The 19,420-nt window shown below is 27.5% G+C and overlaps 1 protein-coding gene across 1 annotated transcript in view; it reads right to left on the reverse strand.

Moving 5' to 3' along the window:
- LOC141297524 (dedicator of cytokinesis protein 1-like) overlaps window positions 1-19,420 on the reverse strand; it is a 156,818-nt gene that overhangs the window by 74,777 nt on the left and 62,621 nt on the right. Inside the window, exons 13-15 of the mRNA XM_073827947.1 lie at window positions 19,103-19,398; window positions 2,936-3,131; window positions 1,039-1,045 (exon numbers count right to left, since the gene is read on the reverse strand). Coding sequence (XP_073684048.1) covers window positions 1,039-1,045; window positions 2,936-3,131; window positions 19,103-19,398 — 499 coding nt within the window. The remainder of the gene's footprint in view (window positions 1-1,038; window positions 1,046-2,935; window positions 3,132-19,102; window positions 19,399-19,420) is intronic.

Genomic DNA, 19,420 nt, shown 5'->3' on the forward strand with positions numbered 1-19,420 from the left:
TAATGAGAATTTGGCTAAATAAGATTCATTTTGATTAAAGTATAAAATTATTACATTTGTCATTACAAAGTAAATTAAATTACATTTTTATATTGTTATATTATAAATAAATATTCATGAAATACAATATTCATATAATGTTTATTTAATTTTTATATCATTTAATGTTATTTAATTTGTTTTATTATATCAAATAGAAATACAAATGTTTTACATTTCATTTATAATCAATATTCATTTAAGTACATTAAATTACATTTTGATAGTTATATTATAAATAAATAATATTCATATACTTTTTATTCAGTTATTGTTATTTAATTTAATGCTATTTAATTTATTTTATATCAAATGGAACTACAGTTTTTTTTTTAACTATATTTTATTTATAATCAATGTTTACTTTATCCTGTTCACCCTCTTGGGTAAATTATGTAATATAATTATTTTTATTACTACATTTTTATTGTTTGAGGTGTATGAAAAGGTGTCATGCTTTCAAAGTGTGAATTTGCTGAGACTCCTAGAAAGTAAATAGCAAAAACTCTCAATATACAATCAGTTTTAATACTTTTAATGGGATGAAATATGAGCTGGTTCTTTCTCAATTTAACTGAGATTCATCCATAGTTGTTGAGACATGATGTTTGGTTGTCTGCAGACATTATTCTCGTCTCGTTCTTCTCTCTGCAGTTATGGACGTCACAGACATCCTCACGGGCAAGATGGACGACGAGGACAAGCAACACTTCATTCCCTTCCAGCCGTGAGTATGACTTCATGACGTCAACACAACACTCTTCATCATAGTAATAACTTAACATCATGAAAATGACATGTTTTGACCTTCAGTCAAGTGCGTGAACTACTTTCTAGTTAAGCAGATCAGAAGTTAGTTTGTTAGATGTTGTAAAACCATGCATATGAATGTATTTTTGCGTGTGAGTTTGCTTGTCTTTGTTTTTTCTGATTTCTGCTGCATCATCTTAATGGTCTGTGTATTTAGTCATTGAAGACAGCAACAGCACACAAACTCACTCTTATTCTGTAGAGGAGAGTCATATGTGTCTCACAGTCACTCACTCATTCGTTCTGTCACTCAATAAGACTACACTTCAGTCTTTCTCTGCTTTGCCGCTCTCACAGCCCAGCAGGGAATTGTGGGGTGTTTAAGATGTGTGTTCTCACTTTAGGGAGCTTTTTGCTTTGTAGAAGCTTATTTGTGACTTCAGTTTGCTGTAGCTTCGGTGCAAAACCTAGTGAACTGTGTTGGTGTTGACTGCTGTCTGCATAGGCAGCGTTCGGACTGAAACAGAACCTTGTGACTGATATGAATAATTCTCATGGGTAGCAACTAATAATAATAATATTAATAATAATAATTATTATAATATATTTACAATAAAATATATTTATAATATATTTTATTTAAAAATGTACAGTATATAATAATATAAAATAAAGATAATACAATATTATTAAAATTATTTTTAAATAAAATTATTTTTAATTTATTTTACGTTATATTACCAACAATAATATATAAATATTTAATTAATAATAATATATTTGCATTGAAATAAATTAAATAAAAACGCTAATTGTAGTAGTAGTAGTAGTAGTAGTAAAAATAATAAAAAAAAAATATATATATTTTTAAAATGTTACTTAAGTTAAATTGAAATACAATTTACATTATATAATAATATAAAAAATTGTAATAGGAACAAGAAATTATTTTAAATTAAATTATCGTGCTTCGTATTATTTTTTATAATATGTACATATTTAAATAAGTGCATTAAAATAAATTCAATAAAAATAGAAAAAACAATAAAAAATGAAATAAAAATGTAAATAAAATAGCATATTTTATTTAAAATGCTATAAGTTACATTAAAATAGCATAATAATATATTTTAATTAATTATTATTATTATAATATATAAATATTTAGTAAATTGAATGAAAATGTAAATTATATAATAATAATTTTAAAATTATTTTAATTAAAGAATTCCTCTTATATTGTATATAATAATAATAATAATAATAATAATAATAATAATAATAATAATATAATGTAAGTAAAATAGCATATATTATTTTAAATCCTATAAAAAGAAATTATTTAAATTAAATTATTTTATATCTTGTCAACAATGTGTAAATACTAATATATTTGCATTGAAGTGAATTGAATGTAAATGTAAATTCTATGATCATAATAATAATAATAATAATAATAATAGTTTAATTATTTATATTGTGTATATAATAAAAATATTTAATATAAATATATTTATATATGTAAATATGTTAATAATAATCATAATAATAATAGTATTTGCATTAAAATAATAAAAATAAGTATATTATAAATAGTATATATTAATACTAATACTAACAATTCTACTACTACTACTACTACTACTAAGAATAATAATTATATAATAATAATATATATTCATATGATAATACTTATTACTCAAACTCATTATTTCATTGTATTATATCAGATGTATTTTTAAAGTTCATTTTATTTATAATTGATATATATGATATATAATGACTTAATTTTATTATAATTACCATGATGTCTATTATAATCAGGTATCATGCGTCTATAGAGCGCCTCTGATGTTTTATTATTATTATTAAGGCATCTCATTAGGTTTTGTGTGTTCATAGAGGCAGTGTCTTCATCTGTGTTTGGGTGAGATGGAGGGTCATTTCTGAAATTACAGCATCTCTCTGTGTCTCTCCTGTCACCCATCCCGCATTACTGTTTGCTAACAAAATGGCTTTTGTCCCTGTCATGGTATCTGTATCACTGTTTGGTGTCTTCCCTCTCTCTCCCTCCCTCTCGCTTTCTTCATCCATCTCTTTTCCTTCTGCTCATGTCCACCCTTATCTGGCTCTCTGTGGCTACTACTCTTCTTCTCTCTTTCTTTTCCTCCTCTCTCTCTCTCTCTGTCTCTCCTTCCCGTTGGCGTGTTGCCTGTCGCGTGTGAACTCCAGGCTAGCGTTGGATGACGCCATTCGCCACAGGCAGCTGAACATCTCACGTTTTTCACCCAGGGTGGCGGGCGAGAACGACTTCCTCCAGGCCGTCATCAACAAGGTCATCGCTGCCAAAGAGGTCAATCACAAAGGTCAAGGTAAAGGTCACTTGGCGCAATAAAGCTGCTCTGATTCACTTCTCCAGCATTTCAACGCTTAATTTGACAAAAACTGTCATCATATGTCCGATAAACACAGAAACCCAAAGGTCTTCACGACAAACCGTCAAAATTGGGTTGGGTTCAACTTGAAGAAATTGTGACAGAAAAAAACAGAATGTAGTAATGCAATTATTAAACTTTTTTTTTTTGAGAAATATATCATTTTTTAACAGTAAACCTCTGTTGTGCAGCAGTTTGTTTGCCATAAAATAAAATCAGCTGTTCAATTTTCATTTCATTTGCTTACATCTTTAAAAAAATCGGTTAAATTCTTAATATTTTCCTATAATTGCCATTTTTTGGATAATACATTTGTATTAAATTACAAGAAATCTAAAAATATAAATAATAAAAAAATAAAACATTTCATAGGGAATTTTAATAAATTATTACATTGTTCAAGTTTTATGAATTTAATTGAGTAGACTTGCTTTTTTTATTATTTTTGTAATTTATTATATTATATAATTATATTATATACATATATAATTTGATGTAATTAGACCATTAAAATGTAATTTTAATGTAAATGGGAAAAAACACACAAAATAAAAGTAAAACTAAAGAATAATAATAAAGAATAATAATAAATTAGGCACAATTTTTATTACAGAAAATATCCATTGAAACAATCTCATTATTTAAAAGAATTTATTAATAATTTAATAATTGATTATTAAAATGTTATTATTAAAATAAAATATTTTTTTAAACTATTATTCAAATACATTTTTAAATTGTTAAATTTAATAAATTATTAAATTGTTAAACATTTTCTTAATTAAATTTATTAGACATGTTTTTGGTTATTAAAATTTAATTAAACCATTAAAACATAATCCAAAAATTGAAACAACACAGAATTTGAGAAAAATAAAACTGAATTTGGGAAAAATAAAACCCCAAAATAATTTAATTTTTTTAACAATTAAGTTGTAGTTTCATGATTTCAATAAATTAGAGACAACTTATTAACTATTTAATTGTTAATGATTAAAATAATTAAAATATTATTATTAAAATAAAACAAATTATTATTAAAAAATATATTATTGTTAAAATAAACTATTACTTTGTTCAATATTATAAATTATTAAAGTTTTATTATTTGTATTTATTAGACATGTTTTTGGTTAACAAAATGTAATTAAACTATTAAAACATAATTCACAAAATTGAAACAACACAGAATTTTAGAAAATTAAAACTGAATTTGGGAAAAATAAAACTGATTTCATAGGGAGCCCAAAATAATTTTGTTAAAAATAATTGTTATTAAAGTTGTAGTTTCATGTAAGTTTCACAATTCAATAAATTAGACAAAATTTAATTAAACCATTAAAACATAATCCAAAAATTATAACACCACATAAAAATAAGGCCTCCCCCCAAAAATTGTTTAATTTTCAATTTTTAATGTTAGTGTCATGAAATTAGACATAAATTTTACTACAATTTTATTTAACCATCCAAAACAGAATCTCATTATTTAAAAACATTTATTATTAATAATTTAATAATTATGAATGATTAAAATAATTATTAAAATAAAATAAATTAATTAATAAAAAAATATATATATATTAGATATGTTTTTGGTTATCAAAATTTTGTTAAAACATTAAAACATAAATTTAACTCAAAATTTAAATCAAAATTTGGTAAAAAATAATGCTGGTTTTATAGAGCCCTAAAATATAACTTAATGAATTGTCATATTGTATAAGTTTCATAATTTCAAATCATCAGACATGCTTTTTGATGTATATTTGTATTTAAAAATGAAACTTTAAGAAACATTAAAGCAGAAAAAAACAAAAAACAGATTATCTAGGGCCCTACATTACCAGAAGTTTTTATTTATTTATTTATTTATTTTTTTTAAATATAATCGTTTAATATAATATATTTTTATTTAACACATGGAATATAATTCTATGTCTTAACCTACAATAAAAATGAACCTGCAGGTACAGATTTACGTCTGTTTAAGTAAATATTCCTGATTCATAATAAAGCTGAGATGGTTATTTGGCTGCTGTTAATGATCTGCAGCTTGATGTTGTAGCCTAGTTAAAGTGTGGGAAGTTAAAAATAAGGGAAGATAAAACTGATGTGTGGAGATGGAGAGCGAAACTGTCCCAGATACCATCAAACTGAGCATCAGAGCTTCTGCCAAGAGACTTTCATGATTCTAAAGGGGCCCCAAATCTGACAAATGGCAAAGTTATTGAGCAAAATTAGTTGAAATTGAATTGGGTTTAACAAGCATGAGAACTTGATCATGCTGAGGAGAATGGGAACCGAATAACTGAATATGCAATGCTGTCAAATCACATCACAATCCATCCCCGCAAATATCCTGTGATTCCCAGCATTATGAAACCTACTTCCAGAAGCAGAATATTGAGATAAATGTGCATAAACTTACAGTATAATCTGAGATCGGTCAGATGTGACGAGGTTCTTCTCATTTATGATCAAGGTTAATCAGGAACAGCAGTGAGGCTAATAGCGGTGGAGTCATTAAGACTAATTAACTTACGATTTATGATGGAGGCATTTAGGTGACATGCAAAGCATTGTGGGTATTAAGGATGTTAAAAGGTAAAAGACAGTTTTTTTTATCTTTTTGATAATGACCTGCACAGATTCACTGAACGGAAAGTTAGATTAATAAATATTGAGCTTTAAATATTAACACACATTGGCATGTTTTTTTTTATGTTTATTCGTTCATATTTATTTATTTGAAAAAAATAGTACAACTTTAATCAGTACAAGAAACTCTATTATAATGTACACGTATTATTTATTTATTTTACGTAGGATGTTTGATTGTTGTTGTTAATAATAATAATAATAATAATAGTAATAATAATAATAATGCAAATATATACACTTAAAGTATAATATGTATTTATTTTTATGCCATTAAAGTCAGCATAACTGATAATAAGTAATTAATAATACTAATAATAATTTAAATAATGTATTATTGTTATTATTTTTCTGCAAATATATGCTTAAAAATAAATAAACATTTAGCATTTTATGTATTTTTATGCCATTAAAGTCAGCATAACTTCAAACTATCAAACTAAAAACTATCATGATGTAAACTTTATTTTAAAATTGTACAACTTAAATTAATACAAGAAACACTATTATAATGTACACTTAATATTTATTTAGTGTTATATTGGTTTGTTTGATTGTCATTAATAATAATAATAATAATAATATATTTTTAAATAATTTATTGTTATTTTTATTCAATATATGCACTTAAAATGCAAAATATTTATTTTTATGTCATTAAAGTCAGCATAACTTTTTTATTTATATATTTATTTATTTTAATACACTTAATATTTATTTAATTTTGTATTTGTTTGTTTGTCCTTGGTAGTAGTAATAATAATTAATAATAATAATAATAATTATTATTATTATAATTATGTAAATGTATTTTTGTTGTTATTTTTATGCAAATATATAATCTTAAAATGCAAAATATTTATTTTTACGCCATTCAAGTCAGCATAACTTAAATTCTACACAAAACACTACCATGATATAAACTTTATTTATTTATTTTAAAATTGTACAACTTAAATGAATACAAGAAAACACTATTATATTGTACACTTAATATTTATTATTTTTTAAATATTATTTTGTTTTATTGTCCTTATTTAAATGTATTATTGTTGTTATTTTTATGCAAATATGTACACTAAAATGCAAAATTTTAGTCAGCATAACTTTTTTAAATGGTACAACTTGAATTATTACAAGAAACACTATTATAATATTCACTTAATATTTATTTATTTCTCTATTAGTCTGTTTGTTTGGCCTTTAATAATAATAATAATAATAATAATAATAATAATCATAATTATTATTATTATTATTATTATTATTATCATTTATTAATTTTATTATTATGTAAATATATACACTTAAAATGCAAAATTTGTATTTATTTTTATGCCAATAAAGTCAGCATAACTTAAATTCTGCCCCAAAATACTATCATGTAAACTTTTATTTATTTATAACAATGCAATAATATACACTTAATCAAAATGTTGACATTAAATATATTAATAAAACAATTTCTTATTAAAATAACCATAAATTAAGCACAACAAATATCTTCATGATGTGTATGTAAAACATATTTACAATATATTTTGAATCTAATTTCAATGATAAATAGGATTCATTTTTTCATTACGATAATTAGAACTTGGAGATTTAAACAAATTTAATATATAATATAAAAATTATAAATCAAAAAATATAATTTATTTTTGTGTTCTTCTATGGATTTGATTTTAAATATATCTTGGAATTTTTTGTACCGTTTTGTAAGTTCATCTCCAGAGTTGTTTTGCATTATTTGTTCTTAACAGCTCAGGTTATTTGCTCAGATTGCTCAATTTAATCTTTAATGTTTCAGTATAAAATATTCACAGCACAGTTCATCCCTAAACTGTAAATAATACAGTCGTTCTGCTTCCGGCAGGTATTTTCTCAGTAATTAAACTAATCCAATGTTCTTAATTATTTTTGTACATCACTGATAATGAGATATTAAGTTCCCGTGAGCTGTTAAGCAAAAAATATGAAGCATTTCTCTGTGTGTGTGTGTGTGTGTGTGTGTGTGTGTGTGTGTGTGTGTGTGTGTGTGTGTGTGTGTGTGTGTGTGTGTGTGTGTGTGTGTGTGTGTGTGTGTGTGTGTGTGTGTGTGTGTGTGTGTGTTTGCATTTAACTGCAGTCTGTTCCTCTGGTCCTCAGGTTTATGGGTTACATTGAAGCTGCTTCCAGGTGATATTCATCATATCCGAAAGGATTTCCCTCACCTGGTGGACCGATCCACCGCTGTAGCTCGCAAAATGGGCTTCCCAGAAATCATCATGCCAGGTATTAATCCTCAATCCGAATGCATTTACATTAAAACAGGATTTTATTTGACAGGCAGGAATTTTTGCCTATTTAATAAGGCGAGACACTGCAAGTGAATAAGGTTAAAAAACAAACAAACTAATAATTATGACCTTGCTTACCCGGTTGATTGATTACATTGATAATTGCAAACATTTTTTGTATTACAAGTTTTCTAAAATGTTAGGTTTAAATATGCAAATGAGGCATTATTTAATTAAATATGCGCTAGTTTCAAAACTCTTAATTTTTTTGACATTAGAGTCAAAAGTTTTTACAGAGAGAATTTTGGGTCATTTCGTCATGACATAATTCAGAAAAAAATCATTTTTTTTTTTTACCATTTTTGGGGGGATTAAAACATTGCATAAAATCAAGAAAATTATATATGAACAAATCCCTCTGTAAAAAACCTTCAGGATATAGACTAAAAATGTAAAGTTTGGTGTGTGTAAGTGCTACTGAAGTGGAGATTTATGGCTCAGTGTAGACCAGGCCCGGATATAGGCATGGGCAAGGAGGGGCAATGCCCCCCTAAATGCTGTGACTGCCCCCCCAAACGTAAAGGCATGCAAAATTCCGAATTTCATAAAACAAACAAACTAAATTGCCTTATGTTATTTATCCTATTTACACGAAGGTATGTCATTTCTGTCTCTACATGATCGCGCGTTTACAATGTCTCCTCTGCGAAAACACGGACGGGATCGCGCACTCCATTCATAAAAACCGACTTTACTATAGCGCGGAATACCACAGAATTCGTCGATTTTTGGATTAATAAATCAAAAGTTGGTCTGTCACTTAATTCAAATCGCGATATGGACTAGTGTCTGTGAAAACTGAAATGCAAAAAGACTGGAAAAGAATTTAAAAAGACTGATGATGATGCAATGTAGAGTTTGAAGACCTCTTTACCGTTTGCAAATATCTACACGGGTATAAGAATGCATTTCCTCAGCTCCATCGCATGTATATGTGACCTCCCTTGTGATTGGAATATCATCTGCATCATGCTAAAGCTCTTTCTCCACTTTGTCTCGTGTTCTTACTCCCTTCCGCCGCACTATTGCTACATGAAAGAAAAAGAAATGTAGTTATTCTGGCTCAGGAGAAGGGCATAACCACAGGCCTAGATATGCATGCATTTGTTAGTCTTTTTGCACAGAAAAGCAGACGACTGATGCTTTAAAAAAAAAAAATTTGTAAAAAAAAATACACAAAAAAAGAAATAAAAAAATATATGAATAAAATAAAAAGACAAAAAAATGAATAGATAGATAGATAGATAGATAGATAGATAGATAGATAGATAGATAGATAGATAGATAGATAGATTGATTTAAAAAAGTTAAAAAAAAAAAAAACATAAATGCAGCCTCAAAAGGGCACAAGCCAGTGTCCTATTTGTGCTGGTCCCAAGCCCGGGTAAATGCAGAGGGTAGGGCATCAAACATAAAACCTATAAGACAAATCAAATGGATCAAAGGAGAAGATAGAGATATGGATAGGTGGACTGATATGATGACAGCATAGTTAGTATATTTTTCTTTGCATAGATAATTAGAGAAGCTCACCCACACTTGCCCCCCCCAATATTCTACATGCACCCCCTAATGGGGCTGGCTAAATCCGGCCCTGGTGTAGACGAAAAAAAAAAAACTCATTTTGAGAAAACAGCCTTTAAAAATGTGCATTATAATTGAAATCCATTGACACAAATAGATAAAGTGCTATAAAAGAAACACTTAACAGTGTCTTTTGGATGTTTTCTTTCCACTAGTCTAAAAAAAAAAATCTCAAACTTGACAGGTGCATGAAAAAACAGTGTCTCAAGGGTGGAAAATGGTCAAAACTAATTAGCTAATTCGCATCATTTACTCACCCTCCACTTGTTTCAAACCTGTATATATTTCAACTGTTGAAAACAAACATATTTTGAAAAATGTCGGTAGCCAAACAGTTGATGGTAGCCGTTGACTTCCATAGTATGGAAAAAAAAAATGCTGTGGAAAGTCAGTGACTACCGTCATTGTTGGGTGAACTGTCCCTTTAAGTATAAAATAATGATCTGTTTTGCAAACAGGCTTTTTTCAGCTGTACATCACACATCGATTATGTTAATAAGAGACCTTGTGCATGTTTTTGCAGGTGACATTCGGAATGACATTTACGTGACGCTGGTTCAGGGTGATTTTGATAAAGGCAGTAAGACGACACCTAAGAACGTGGAGGTCACCATGTCTGTACATGATGAAGATGGAAAGAAACTCGAGGTAATCTATAATGAGACACATTATTATGACTGATCCAGATTCAGTGAAAGCAGTACATGACAAAGCTCTATATATGTTCTAAACATGTTCAAATCTATCTATATATATTTTTTTAGAAAAACCTTTCTAGGGACCTGAGATACGAATTAGTGTGTATATATATATTCTGACATATACTCTGAATGTATAATGCATATTTTTCAGCTTTTTTTGGCTGGAATCATGTTTTTTTTTGTACTGTCCCTATGTAAAAAAAACAAAACAAAAATCTATATCTATATTAAAAAAAAAAAAAAATATATATATATATATATATTATACAAAGGCTGAAGTGTAAATAAATAACTGTATTGTCAGCATGCACATATCATTATGATTACCAACTATTATGCAATTAATTATACTGTATTTAATTTCATTTAATTACTACAACTGACTACAGCAATAATAAATTAGTATTAATAATGATGGTGGTTTTATTTTTATTATTTCATTATTATTATTCAATTTAAATGTGTTGTTAAATTTAAATGAATTTAAATTAATAATAATTAATAATAATACATATATAATATATAATATATAATAAATATATATTTTTTTTATTTTAGTGTAATTTGATTTTATTGTTTACTAAAATTACATTTTATTTAACTATATATATAGCAGCGGTGAAATTCAATTCAATTTAATTTAATTACTACAACTGACTACAGCAACAACATTAAATTAATTAATATATATTACTATCAAATATGAATGTGTCATTAAATTTAAAATGACTTATTTTATTTTATTAGATTTTATTATTTACTATATTTGATTTTAATAAAAAGAATTATAAAAAAAAAATACAAAGAAAAAAAGCAAAAATAATGAATACATAATTTAATAAAAGACACATAACAAATAGTTGCACATCAAAAGGAAGATTTAGACACAGCTCTAAATAAATATATAAATATAATAAAACACATTTTCTTGCATTAATTCTGCCTTGATGTAGCCACTTTACGTAACAAATAATAAATACTATTATCCATCAAATCAGTCATTATATCATTAGCAAATTGACATTATGCCATAAATGCTGTCTGTACAGTTTTTGTTTGCATTAAACCTATAATTTCCTTTGTGTTTTTGTCTGCTGATGTGCACATGCCTCCTACTTACTAGAACATTTAGTTTCCTTAGTTACTTTTTAATTGTTTTGCTTTTTTTTCCCCCCGCCTTCCACCCCTGCTTTGTGCTTATTTTTTCTTTAACTGCCCACATAATCTTTCTTTCTCTCTTGCACTCGTTCCTGTAGGGTGGCTGGTCACTTATTGCTCATAATTGGTGGCTGTCAGCTGTTGCACATATGTGTGTTTGTCAGGGTTTGACAGGCCAGCTGTGTGGAGAAAAAAAAATGCAATAAAGCATTCAGTGTTTTTTTGCTCCTTACAGCATATGGGCACCTTATGGTTTCCACCTGGCAGAATAGAGTTTATTCTTTAATATTTCATAACTCGTATCTGTCATTTCTGATCTTAATTAGCTTCTGATCTTGGCAGGGAGTCTGATGAAATTATTCCGTGCAACAAATTGTGTTTTAGCGGTCAGCGTGAATGCGCAATGGAAAAATGATCAATATAATGGCCTCAGGTTCCTCTTTAGAAAAGTTAAATGTTTAATGTTTTAATAGCTGTTTATTATACTCTTTGCCATCTAGAATGTGATATTTCCTGGAGCCGGAGATGAAGGCATTCTGGAGTACAAATCAGTCATTTATTACCAGGTCAAGCAGCCACGCTGGTATGAAACCATCAAGGTGAGCATCTCTTATGCTGTGCCAGATATAATGTGGACTTTATTAAAATAAGACTAATTTATATTACTTGCCATATATATATATATGTATTTTTTTTTTTTTACTGTAATTTTATTTTACTAGAATTTTTATTTTATCCAACTCTTCAACACAAATTTATGTACCCGAAAACCAATACACATAATGGTTTACTAACTTTTCTCTTCTCTTCTCTTCTTTTATTTGTATTTAATTTTTTTTAAATTTTATTTATTTTTATAACCAATACAAATTAAGGACTTTTTTTTATTTTATTTTATTATTTGTAATTTTATTGTATTTTACTATCATTTTATTTTGTTAAAACTACTCAAGAAGTAGCACTTGAAATTTATTTTATTTTATTTTATTTTATTTTATTTAACAATTACTATAATCTTTATTTTATCCAGCCCTTCAACACTAATTATTTTGGGTATACGAAAACCAATACACACACTTTATTTGTATTTTCATTTATTTTTTAATTTTAACATTTTAATTGTATATATATATTTTTTTTTTATAATTTAATTTTAATTTATTTAATTTATGTTTATAACCAATACTAGTTATTAATTATACAAGAACGGTGTACATTATTTTTTATTTAATTTTTTTATTTACTGTAATTTTATTTTACTATAATTTTTATTTTATTTTGTATTATGTTAAAGCCACTCAAGAAGCAGCATAGCAGCACTTGACATTTTAACTTAATTTAATTTAATTTAATTTAATTTAATTTAATTTTTTTTTTTTTATTTAAAATTTACAAACACTTTAATACTAATTATTTAAAGTTTAATTTTACCGTAATTTAAAATGAAACTTTAAAAAATGTATATTTTTGTTCTATAATTTTATTTTACTATAATTTTTATTTTATCCAACACAATAATTATTTTAGGTATCTGAAAACCAATACACTTAACTTTGCTTTTCTTTTCTTTTATTTGTATTTCATTTATTTAGTTTAAATGTATTTTTTATTTTATAATTTAATTTTAATTTATTTAATTTATTTTTATAACCAATACTAATTATTGTAATTATACAAGATTATTTAATTTAAATTTTTTTTATTTAATTTTATTTTTATTATTTACTGTAATTTTATTTTATTTTACTATAATTTTTATTTTTTTTGAAGCCACTCAAGCAGCTGCTTATTTTATTTTATGATAATATTGCAATTTTTTACAAGTTTTGGTGGAGTGTGTTTGGCACAAAAAAATACCATATATTAACATTAAAAAAATATTCGAGCATCAGATGAGGGAAAAAAATGCATGATTTGACCCTTTTAAATATTTAATATCCTAAAAGAGCATTACACGGTTGAAACAGTTTAAACAGCTTAAATGAGTATAAAGTTGAGTTTAAAGGTCACAAGACCTGCGCTGTGCTTAAGTGTCTGGATCTGGATCCATATTTATGTCTTTTATTAATATTCAAGACCTTTAAGGCGTTTCCCGCTCCTAGTTTCTTTCTAAAACTCAACTTCTCTGCATTAACTTCATCTTTTCTGTGATATTCTGTGTTGCAGGTTGCGATCCCGATTGAAGACGTGAACAGGAGTCACCTGCGGTTCACCTTCAAACACCGATCGTCTCAGGACTGTGAGTCAAGCACACGTTCACACAGAAGAGCGCGCTCAGAGCCGTTTAACCCAGCGGTGGTCTGGAAACTCACTCTAGTAAAGTTTAAGTGTGGTTGAGGTCGCAGCATGTGACACAGAAACGCTTTTCAATGGTGCCCTTGTGCTTCACATCTCTTTAAATAATATCAAGCGTGCTTTATCTTTGCGTCTCAGTGGGTTATCAAAATAACTTCCACCTATGACAGAGTCGTTTGCATCTGAATGAGTCTGCGGTTATTGAATAGACTGTTAAGTGTGCATTAGTGGTGCTTGGCTTTACTGTTGCTCATGTAGGGTTAGTTATTTAGACAAATGCCGTTTTAGACTTCGATGCACAGCTCATTATTTACCATTTGTGCTGCAGACATCAAATTATACCTCAAATCATCCTAGAAATACATGAAAAACAGCACAAACGGATTAGTAACTGCATAGCAACACCCTGACAACCACACACAATGCGTTTTTATTTATTTATTTTGCATTTTATTGAATTTTTGATGTTAATATTAGGATTTTTACTTTTAACTTGTGTTTTTTTGACACTAAAAATACCAGTATATAATACAGTATATTAACAGTAATTACCATTATATTAAAATTAAAACATAACCAAGCCTCCAAGACAAAATTATTTATTTCATTTAATTTCAAATACATTTTTTTAGGTATCAGAGAACAATGCACTCAACTATATTTTATTTTATTTAGTTTCGTTTCCAATACTAATTATTTTAGGTATCCATGCACACAACTTTTCATTTTATTTTATTTTATTTATTTTATTTTTTTCAAATGCAGTTTTTTTTAAGGTATCAGAAAACAATGCACACAACTATATTTTATTTTCTTTAGTTTTTTTTTTTTTTTTAATAATAATAATTATTTTAGGTATCCATGCACACAATTTTGTTGTTTTGTTTTGTTTTGTTTTGTTTTGTTTTGTTTTGTTTTGTTTTGTTTTGTTTTGTTTTGTTTTGTTTTGTTTTGTTTTGTTTTGTTTTGTTTTTGTTTTGTTTTATTTTATTTTGTTTTATTGTATTTTGTTTTATTATTTTTTTAAAATTTAATTTAATTTTCCAATACTAATTATTTTGTGTATCTGAAAACAATGCAGACAAATTTTATTTTATTTTGTTTTCTTTAAAAAAAAAAAAAGTTTTTTTTTTAGGTATCAGAAAACAATGCACACAATTATATTTTATTTTGTTTAGTTTTGTTTCCAATACTAATTATTTTAGGTATCCTTGCACACAACATTTTTTTTTCTTTTTTTTTTTATTTACCTAAATTTATTTTATTTACCTTTTTATTTTTTTTAAAATCAATTTCTAATATTTGGTTCATTTTCTCTCTCTTTTTTTTTTTTGATATTTAAAAATTTATTTTAACTTTACATTTCTTTGAAACTTTATTCTGTGAATATTCTGCATTTGTAAGACTAGTATCACACACAATCGTCCAAACATTTATCTATCTAACCCATTATGCTGGCAGTACACACTCATCCAAGGCTTATTTAATGTGCAAAATGCCAGTAGTCAATTGACCACCCAGAATTCCCTAGCAACCACACAGCAGCTCACTGTAATATTCTGAATACCTTAACAACCACATGAAATACCATTGCAACCACCCAGAACACCCCAGCATCACATTGAGCTTAGCACAAAGAAATGCCACTCAAATTCCCTTCAGAAAATATATAACTCAACTTTATTTCTAGCTGTTTGTTTGTGTGTTTTGCTGAGAGGTTGTTTATGGGCCAAAAGGCGTCTGGCGTTGGGCAGCGGTCATCGCACTTAGCGACGTGTGTTCAACCTTATTCTGGCAGCTGCGCCGCTCCATCTGCCCACCACATGTTTCTGTGGCAGCGCCAGGATGAGAGGGGCGGGGTCTTGTTGCCAGGCAAAGGATGTAAAACAAAACTTTTAGTGCATGCAGACGATCTGGAGCAAATAAACGTCTCGTCAGCTGATCTGACAATAAACGCTAGGCAGTGGTGGACAGTAACGAAGTAGTTGTAATTCGTTACTGTACTTAAGTACATTTTTCAAGTATCTGTACTGTACTGGAGTAGTTTTATTTTGAGTAACTTTTACTTTTACTTCACTACATTCCAAAGCATAATATCGTACTTTTTACTCCACTACATTTAATAAAACATGTCGTTACTCCTTATAATATATTACGTGCTCCGAGACGCAGAAGCAGTGTCTGATTAATGAACAAACTGATTCTTTTCAATCGGTTCGCAAATCGCCACAAGCGATTCATTCACAAATTGGACTGATCCAATTGCAGCTGTTCAAACTCACTGATTCAAATGAGCCGTTTAGAGCGAGTCTCCAGTCATCTGAATTCACAAATAAGAACCGGGAGATTGTGAGCGCGCGCGACTGATGCTGCGAAAAGTAAGATATAATGTCGAGTTTTAGGATTAATTATTGCAATTGTCAGTTGTTTGCGAACTAAATCTGCTGTAAAGGGTGATGTATTTAAGCCCGCTGAAATGATTAAATGCAGACACATCAACATCGTCTCTTTTTAGGTAAAAAAACGAAACATTAAAATAACACAGATTAAATCAAATAACTCATAACGTTACACGTTCATATTCCTCGCTGCTGTAACCTCAACAGTTTTATTAAAATGCTACGCATTTAGCCCTATGTGACGTCTGTTTTTATATTGTTTATTAACGGTATACTTTTTTATATTGTTTGAATCAACTAGCCTAGTATACAGAAATAAATGTTTATTCATAACCATACTGAAAATAAGTAAATATTGTTAGCTGATGCTAACTGTCTAGCTAACAAGCTTGCTGGTGCTAAGTCGAGGTAATTTTCAGATATGAAGTCCAAATATTTATAATCAACCACCTAGACAGATTACATCTGAGGGAAAAGAAAATATGTGATGTTAAGATGGTAACTACAGTAATTATCAAAGTGGGAAGTGATGCCCTCTGGGGACATTTGGCCAGGGGTGTTTTTACACCACAGACAATGTTTGAGAAAAAAGAAAAATATTATGAAAATATAATTACATTTTTCTTCCTAACTTCAGGCCTTATTCTCATATCATTTATAACTGTGCCGTTCCGCAAAATAACAAGCTTTAAAACACTTTTCTTACTGGTGAAAATGAGATGGTTAAATCAGTTTTCTCTCAGGTAACGTTACAATGCAATGTAAGCTTCACAGTGAACATTGTCAACGTAGACCATATCAACAACAAAAATCTATCTTGACGCCATATAGGCTAGTGGTTATTTTGGGAAAAACCAAGGCTTATAGTAGGATTATAAAAAATATATATGCTAATATAAATTTATAGCCTTTATAAAATTGCAAAATATGTCAGTACTTTTTTACTTAAGTACACAAAAAATGTAGTACTTTTGTACTTTCACTCAAGTAAAATGGAAAAAGGAGTACTTTTACTTTTACTGGAGTAATATTCTATTATACGTATCTGTACTTTTACTCAAGTACTTGATTTGTGTACTTCGTCCACCACTGACGCTAGGACACTATCAAATTTTCACACGCCGACTGCTGATCTCAACAGTTGTTGTCTGGAAGTGCTGAAATGTCACATTTTTAAATAAGTTGTCATTCTGAAGTTTATTTTTATGGCAGATGTGAACTCAGCTAGTGTAAATTTCTGGCCAGTAAGTTTTTTTTTTTTTTTAAGATATTGATCATTTTATTAAGTAAGGACTTGTAAAAATTGACCGATTAAAGGAATATATATTAATATATAGCAGCATATTAGAATGATTTTTGAAGGGTCATGTGACACTGAAGACTGGAGTAGTGATGATGAAAAATAAATAATTAAAAAAAAAGAATAAATAAATGAAATGAATAAAGAAAATGTTATGGGTATTGCTTTTTGGAAAATCCCAAAATAATTATTATTTAAAATAAAATAATTATTAAAATTAAATGGCAAAATAAAATAAATTATTAAATAATTAATAAATGCAAAATAAATAAATAAATACATAGAATGTTATGGGTATTGATTTTTGGAAAAACCCTAAATTATTATTTGAAATAAAATTAAATAGCAAAATAAAATAATTGATCAAATTAAATAGCAAAATACAATCAAATAAAATAGATGAATGAATGCATGAAATAAGATGTTATAGGTTTTGGTTTTTAGAAAAAAAAAAACTAAAATTAGATAGCAAAATAAAATTAATTTAATTAAATAGAAAAATAAAAAATAAAATAATACATTTAAAAAAATTAATTAATTTAAAAAATGTTATTGGTATTTTTTTTATTTTTTAGAAAAACCCAAATTAATTATTTAAAATACAATTAAATGGCAAAATAACTTAACTTAAATGCTAAATAAAATAAAAGCTAAATAAATGAAATAAATGAAATAAATAAATGAAATAAATAAAATGTTATGGGTATTGGTTTTTGGAAAAATCCCAAATAATTGCAAAATAAAATAACCGATAAAAATTAAATAGCTAAATAAAATAAAAGAATGAATGAATGAGAAATAATTATTTTGGGTTTTTCCAAAAACCAATAATTTTTATTTAAAATAAAATTAAATTGCAAAATAAATAATTAATCAAATAAAATGTATGGATGAAGGAAAAAAATAATGTTGTGGGTATTGGTTATTAAAAAATTCCCAAAATAATTATTATTTAAAGTAAAATGAAATGGCAAAATAAAATAAAATAAACATGCATACTGGTTTTCAGTTGCTTAAAATAATTAGTATTGGTTATAAAATCAAATAAATAAAATATAATAATGAAGTAAACAAATAAAAATACAGCTAAAATAGAATGAATTAAAAATAAATAATAGAATAGAATAGAATAGTAAAAACCCAAAATAATTAGTATGTAAAATACAATAAAATAAAATAAATTAAATTAGTTTTGTTTGCTGGATTTTGTTTCAGGTTCGATTCAGCTCAGATCTGATTTAAGTTCATATTTAGTCCAGTTCAAAGGGCTTCCCATAGTCATTTGAGTTTAAATTAAGCTCTGTTCAGTTTGTAAGGATTTACTTGGGCATCTGAGTTTCTAAACACCAGCATTAAAATCTGTTTTCTAGTTCTGATTGATGCTGACAGGCAGTCAAATGTCAGGCAGAGTCAGTTGTAGGAATCTTCATCCCTGTCGCACCACATGTCTGCCTGTCTGTCTTTCTCTTACGGATTAATTTCCAAATGTAAAAAACAGACCAGTAAACATCATCTTCCCTGCTTCCCTCATCTTCCCTTTGTCCTGGTACCGCAGTGAGGATGATGGTCGTCTCGTGACCTCTCCACCTCTCTTTGACTCTCTGGCTCTCTGTCAGCAGGAGCTGGGTTGGCTCTGATGCAGAGGATTGAGAGTTTAGTGGTTCAAGTGTTTGTGGGGGTCTCCATCGGCTGATGTTGATGTCCCCAGTTGGGATGAAGTTCCTCAGGGATGATTTTCTATGTCAGATTCAGGCAGACA

Source organism: Garra rufa, chromosome 22 (assembly GCF_049309525.1).
Source record: "Garra rufa chromosome 22, GarRuf1.0, whole genome shotgun sequence".
NCBI classification, from domain to species: domain Eukaryota; kingdom Metazoa; phylum Chordata; class Actinopteri; order Cypriniformes; family Cyprinidae; genus Garra; species Garra rufa.